This window comes from Neovison vison, chromosome 7 (assembly GCF_020171115.1).
Source record: "Neovison vison isolate M4711 chromosome 7, ASM_NN_V1, whole genome shotgun sequence".
Lineage (NCBI taxonomy): Eukaryota > Metazoa > Chordata > Mammalia > Carnivora > Mustelidae > Neogale > Neogale vison.
The window spans coordinates 151768546-151775321 of record NC_058097.1 but is presented as its reverse complement, the minus strand read 5'-3'; the positions used below and the strand labels follow the sequence as shown (position 1 = coordinate 151775321).

Genomic DNA, 6776 nt, shown 5'->3' with positions numbered 1-6776 from the left:
GGAAGAAAGCAAAGTCAGCAGTTTGAATCCAAAGGCTATCAAAGGACATTGTACCATGAATCCTGATCAGACTGATGACTGAGTTTCAGGGCATCAATTAATTTTTTTTCATTATACCAGGACATCATTTAGTTTTCCTCCTTGTACATGTAAACTCTGGCATCCTTCTATTTCCTCTCATACCCCTCCCCCGATTCCAGCACTCAGTCTATCCCACTCTTTCTCTACCTGCCTCTCACACTACACTTAGACATTCTTTCTTGGGAATAGTCCTAAGACTCGCTCACGAATCTGCTTGGTCTTGACACCATAGATGATGGGATTGATCATGGGTGGGAAGAGCAGATAGAAATTAGCAAAGAGTATGTGGACATGAGGAGCAGCCCGGCGAGCCACACGGTGCATGACTGAGGAGATGACCACAGGTGTGTAAAAGGCTAAGATTGCACCTATGTGAGAGACACAAGTCCCAAAGGCCTTGTAGCGGGCCTCCTGAGAGGCAAGCTGTAGGACTGCCCGAAGGATGAAGATATAAGACAAGATAACAAACAGCAGGTCCAACACCACTATAAACATGGCCACAGCAATGCCATAGATATTGTTGAAGCGAGTATCCCCACAGGCCAGCCTTACCACGGCCATGTGCTCACAGTAGCAGTGGGCAATCATGGGGCCTCGGCAGTAGCGGAAGCGTTTGAGCAGAAAAGGGAGTGGAGTCATTAGTGTCACAGCCCGAGTCACAGCAGCCATGCCAATCTTGGTAATAAGAGGCCCAGTCAGCACCGTAGTGTAGTGCAGGGGCTTACAGATAGCCACGTAGCGGTCAAAGGCCATGGCCAGCAGCACTGCTGACTCCATGATAGAGAAGGAATGGAGAAAGAACATCTGGACCAGACAGCCATAGAAGCTGATCTCCCGATCTCTGAACCAAAAAACAGCTAACATTTTGGGAAGTGTTGTAGAAGAGAGGACCAGGTCAATGGTTGCCAACATGGCCAGAAAGAGGTACATGGGCTCATGGAGGGCTGCATCAGCCTGAATAATGAAGAGGAGGGTACAGTTGCCTAGCAGGGCTAAAGTATAGGCTGAGCAGAAGGGAATGGAAATCCAGTTATGTAAGTGCTCCAGGCCTGGGATTCCCATTAACACAAAGACTGCCGGATGGGTTGAGGTGATATTGGAGGCTGATGTGGCCATCGGAAATTTTCTTCCTGTCATCCACTTCCACAGGGCTCTTCCAGAAGGTATCCAGTATCAGCAGAATTATAGCATTCAATTTCAAACTCTGACCATTCACATGGAAGGATTAGCTCTTGATCTCATTTCTAGTCCTTCAATTAGAAAATAATCCTAATATACATTATGAGAAATACATGATCTCTGCCCTCAACATATTTAAAAAGCATTGGGTAAGTGGCACCTGGGTAGCTCAGTGGGTTAAAGCTTCTGTACCACCCCCCACCCCTGCCTGCCATTCTGCTTGTTTGTGATCTATCTGTCAAATAAATAAATAAATTATATATATATATATATATATATATATTTTTTTTTAAATCATTGGTTATATATATATATATTTTAAATCATTGGTTAATCAACATTCAATACCAATTAAGTGAATATTACAAGGCACTCTTCATTGAGGAATTGAGTGGAAAAAAAGCTTTCTGTGGTCTTTTGCCCAGAACCACTTTGTAAAAGATATAGACCCCTGCTATGTTCAAATCTTACCCAAGACATTCACTGTCTTCCAATTGGTTCCAAACTCAGGCTGCATCTCTAATTATGAAAGGAGTGTCTCTGTCCTTCAGATGTCTATCTTGCCTGTATGAAAAATAATTAAGACTAGCACCTTCTGATATTTCACTTTCCTCCATGTTCTATAAATTTTTCTCTAGCAAGGGTTCCATAGGTCTTTATTTAATGCTCAGCAATCTCACCAACTAAAGGCGTATTTTTTTTAAAGATTTTATTTATTTATTTGACAGATAGAGATCACAAGTAGGCAGAGGCAGGCAGAGGGAGAGAGGAGGAAGCAGGCTCCCTGCTGAGCAGAGAGCCCGATGTGGGGCTCGATCCCAGGACCCTGGGATCATGATCTGAGCTGAAGGCAGAAGCTTTCACCCACTGAGCCACCCAGGCGCCCCTAAAGGCGTATTTGCAGCCAACTTAAGAACATGAAAAGACCTATCATTGTTTTGCTTCACCTAACTTTAACTTCCATTTCTACATGCTTCTACTTTCACCCACTTTTCTTTCTAACATCCAGGACATTCAAAGGAAGAGATGCTCCACTCCCACCTTTTTGGAAGACTGAACTTTACGCCATTCTTTTTCCTTCTCGGATCCTTTATCTATCTCCTTTTTATCCCTTTTATCATTCTCTTTGAAAAAGCTTAAACATTTGTTTCTCAAAAATTTGATCTGTGCTTCCTTCTCTGTTTTCTCAGTTTATATTTTAAAGGTTTATTCTGAGAATGGAGATATCATTAAACAATTAGCACAATGGATAAATGGATAAAGAAAATGTGATATACATGGGAATATTATTCAGCCATAAAGAAGGAAATCTTACCATTTGTAGTAGCATAGATGGAATTTGAGAGCGTTATTCTAAGTGAAATAAGTCAGATAAAAAATACTGTACAATTTCGGGGTGCCTGGGTGGCTCAGTGGGTTAAGGCCTCTGCCTTCAGCTCAGGTCATGGTCTCAGGGTCCTGGGATAGAGCCCTGCGTCAGGTTCTCTGCTTCCCCCTGCCCCCGCCTGCTTCTCTACCTTCTTGTGATCTCTGTCAAATAAATAAATAATATCTTTTAAAAAAATACTGTACAATTTCACTTTTGTGTTTAATCTTTAAAAAGTGAATAGATAGAAAAAGGAATCCTCACGCAGTATTGGTGGGAATGCAAATTGGTGCAGTCACTCTGGAAAACAGTATAGAAATTCATTAAAATTTGGAAATAGACCCTATGATCCTATAGTCATAGTGCTGGGTATTTACCTAAAGAATACAAAAACACTTCAATACAAAATACAAAATTCAGTACAATGCAAAAACAATTCAAAGAGATACATGCACCTCTGTTTATTGCAACATTATTTATAATAGCTAAATTAAGGAAGCAGCCCAAGTGTCCACCAATAGACAAAAGGATATGGAAGATGTGATATATATACACAATAGAATATTCAGCCATAAAAAAAATGAAATCTTGCCATTACAAAAACATGGATGGATCTAGGGAGTATAATGTTATGTGAAATAAGCCAGTCAGAGAAAGAAAAACACTATATGATTTCATTCATATGTGGAATTTAAGAAACAAAACAAATGAACAAAGGGGGAAAAAAAGACAAACCAAAGACGCTCAACTATAGTGAGCAAAGGGTTACCAGAGGGGAGGTAGGTGGGGGATGGGTAAAATAGGTGAAGGGGATTGGGAGTATCTTGATGAGCACTGAGTAATATATGGAATTGTTGACTCACTATGTTGTACACCTGAAACTAATAGAACACATGTTATTTACACTGAAATTAAGATTTTTTAAAAATGAACTCAGAAAAAAAAAATGAACTCAGGAACAAAACAGATTTATGGCTACTAGGGGTGGGAGAAATAGGTGAAGGTAGACAAATGGTACAAACTTCCAGGTATAAGTTCTGGGGATGTTCTGTACAGCCTGGTGACTATAGTTAATACTATAACATATATTTGAAAGTTGCAAAGAAAGTAGATCTTAGAAGTTCTCACCATCAGAAAAATATTGTAGCTATGTGATGTGATGAATGTTAACTTGACTTATTGTAGCAACCATTTTATAATATATATATCAAATCATTGTTGAACACCTCAAACTAACATAATTCTATGTCAATTATATCTTAAAGCTGGAAAAATTCATTTTAAAAATAAAAACCATTAGCACAAATCTAGAATACAAAAATGTGCTTAGTAAATATGGGCATTTTTTTGAACTGCAGAAACTAAAAGTTAAGTCACTGACAATCACATATTTAGAAAATGTCAAATATTCAACCTGAACTTTGAGAACTCTTGTTTCCCGCCTTCAAATCCAATGTCTTAAGTTGCTGTATTCTTCCTCTACCTTGTTGTTCCACAGACAGTTCAAATTCAGCATGTCCAAGTGAAAGAAATAAAACTCTTAACTCCTCACCATGGTATAGGGAAAAGTTTTAGAATTCTTAGGCATGAGTAATGATTATGTCATCAGTCTACCAGCAGAAACTAACATTAATCTCTGATATTTTTAAAGTTTTAGCTTCTCAACCTATAACTGAAGGTAATAACCATACTTCCCACGATATACTTCCCACGACCATCTCACCAAGTTTTATGGTAAGGAAAGACAAAAACATGTGAGAATAGACCTCGCAAACTGTGACCCATTGTGCACTGTGACCCCTTTCTACAATGTTTATTTTGACTAATATCAGCACCATCATGTATTCTTTGGCTTTGACTCTTCCATCTAATCACCCCTTAACTTGGTTCCCCTTCACAGCACAATTTTATAAAAACTTGACTGTATTTGATCTCTACTTCCTCATCCCTCATTTAATTTCCAGTCCTTTCCAAGCCACCTTCCATCTCTACTCCTTCCCTTATGTTTTTTCCCCTTACTCTCTCCTTCTCCTTTTCTGTCTTCTTTTATTCCCTCTTTTATTTTCATATTACCTTACTAGGTGCTCGCTTTTGTTCCACTTGGATTTTTGTTTTTGTTTTGTTTTGTTTTGTTATCATCTACATTCAGGGGATTATCAAATGCATAGCTTCTACTCTGAGTTCCAGACACGTGTATCCTACTGCGTATTGGACCTCTCCACTTAGATGTTCCACATGCATATCAAACAATACGGCCAAAATGGAAATCTTTTTCTCTCCCCACAAACTATTTCCTCCCCTTGCATTGTCCATCTCAGCACATATTCTGGCCATCTGTCCTGTAGCAAGGTCAGAAACCCAGGTATAATCCTTGATTCAATCCTCTCCCTCTTCCTTATTATCCAGCTCATAAGCAAATCCTATCAATCTGAAAAATTTATAATTTTTTATTTATAATCTGTAATTTATTCCATACTCTTTTCCTTATCCCCTGACAGCATTCTCATTTAATTTACCATCTTTCATCCAGACCACAAAAGCCTTATATCTGGTCTCTGTGGTCCGAATCTTGGGTGCTTCATACTCCATTCTCTATACTACAGCCAAATAATCCATTAAACAGGCAAATTATACTGGGCCAGGGCTTGTCCCAAGACCTTCATGGAATTACCATTGCATTGAGGATGAAATCCACACTCCTCACTCTGGTTTACAAGTCTCTGCATGGTCTGGCCCCTGTTCACTATTCAGCTTTATCCCCTCTCACCTCTCCCTTCATTATGCTCCAGTCATAGACTACTACCAGCTGCCAAAGCTCCTGGAGCTCTTTCTAAGTCAGTGATGCCCCCTTGATCCTGCCCTTAAATTGTCTCCCGTGCTGCTTTTCTCCTCTCAATGACTTTTGTCTTCCCAGATTCATATCACTGGCCTGTGTCACTATAATGACTACCCCTTTAAATAAATTAAAGATGACACAAAGAAATTCCATGCTCATGGGTTGGAAGAATGAATATTATTAAAATGTCAACACTATCCAAAGCACAAAGCTATCTACGGATTCAGTGCAATCAAGGTATCACAATCTTAGATTTCAAGATAGTCTACAAAGCTGTAATAACCAAAACAATATGGTACTGGCACAAAAATAGACATATAGATCTGTAAAACCAAATAGCTCTCCCCTGGCAAGGGAGAGAGACAAAAGCAAAATTAAACCATTGGGACCACACCAAAATGAAAAGCTTTTGCACAGTGAAGGAAACTATCAACCGAAAAAAGCAAGCTACTGAACGGGAAAATATACTCAACACCAAAAAAAGCAATCTGATTAAAACATAGACAGAGGACCTGAATAGACACTTTTCCAAAGACATACAGATGATCAACAGACACATGTTTGGTGATGTTGAACATCTTTTCACCAGAGAAATGTGAATAAAAACCAGGATGATTTGAATCTCCCTGATGGCTAATGAATCTTGGAACACTTAAAAAATAAAATTATAAAAAAAAACAACCCAGGATGAGCTACCCCTTTCTACCTGTCATAGTGCTAAAATTAAGAAGAAACACACAAATATTGGTGAGAATGTGGAAAAAAGGAAACTCTCTGCACTGTTGCTTAGAATGCAAGTTGGTGCAGCCACTCTGGAAAATTGTGGAAGTTCCTCAAAAAATTAGAATTACCAAAAAACCCAGGAATTCCACTACTGGATATTCACTGGAAGAAAATGAAAACACTAATTCAAAGAGATATGCAGCCCTAGTTTATTGCAGGATTATTTATAGTAGCCAAGACATGGAAGCAACCCAAATGTCCATCCATAGATGAATAGGTAAAGAAGATGTGATATGTACACATACACCACACAATATATGGAATATTTCTCAGCCATAAATAATGATATCTTGCCATTTGCAATAACATGAATGGACCTAGAAAGTACAATGCTAATTGAAATAAGTCTGAAAGACACATATCATGTGATTTCACTCATATGTGGAATTTAAGAAACAAAACAAACAAAAAGTCTTAAAGGCAGAGAACAGACTGGTGGTTGCCAGAAGGTAGGTGGGTTGGGAGATGAGCGGAGTAAAGGGGATTAGGAGTACACTTATGAGTGCTGAGTAATGTATAGAATTATTGAAT

The 6776-nt window shown here is 38.8% G+C and overlaps 1 protein-coding gene across 1 annotated transcript; it reads right to left on the bottom strand.

The window, feature by feature from the left end:
• Positions 1 to 246: 246 nt before the first annotated feature.
• Positions 247 to 1197, bottom strand: LOC122914095 (olfactory receptor 52K1-like). Its single transcript, XM_044260730.1, has one exon. The coding sequence runs from the start codon at positions 1195 to 1197 to the stop codon at positions 247 to 249; it is 951 nt and encodes a 316-aa protein (XP_044116665.1).
• Between the last annotated feature and the right edge of the window lie 5579 nt (positions 1198 to 6776).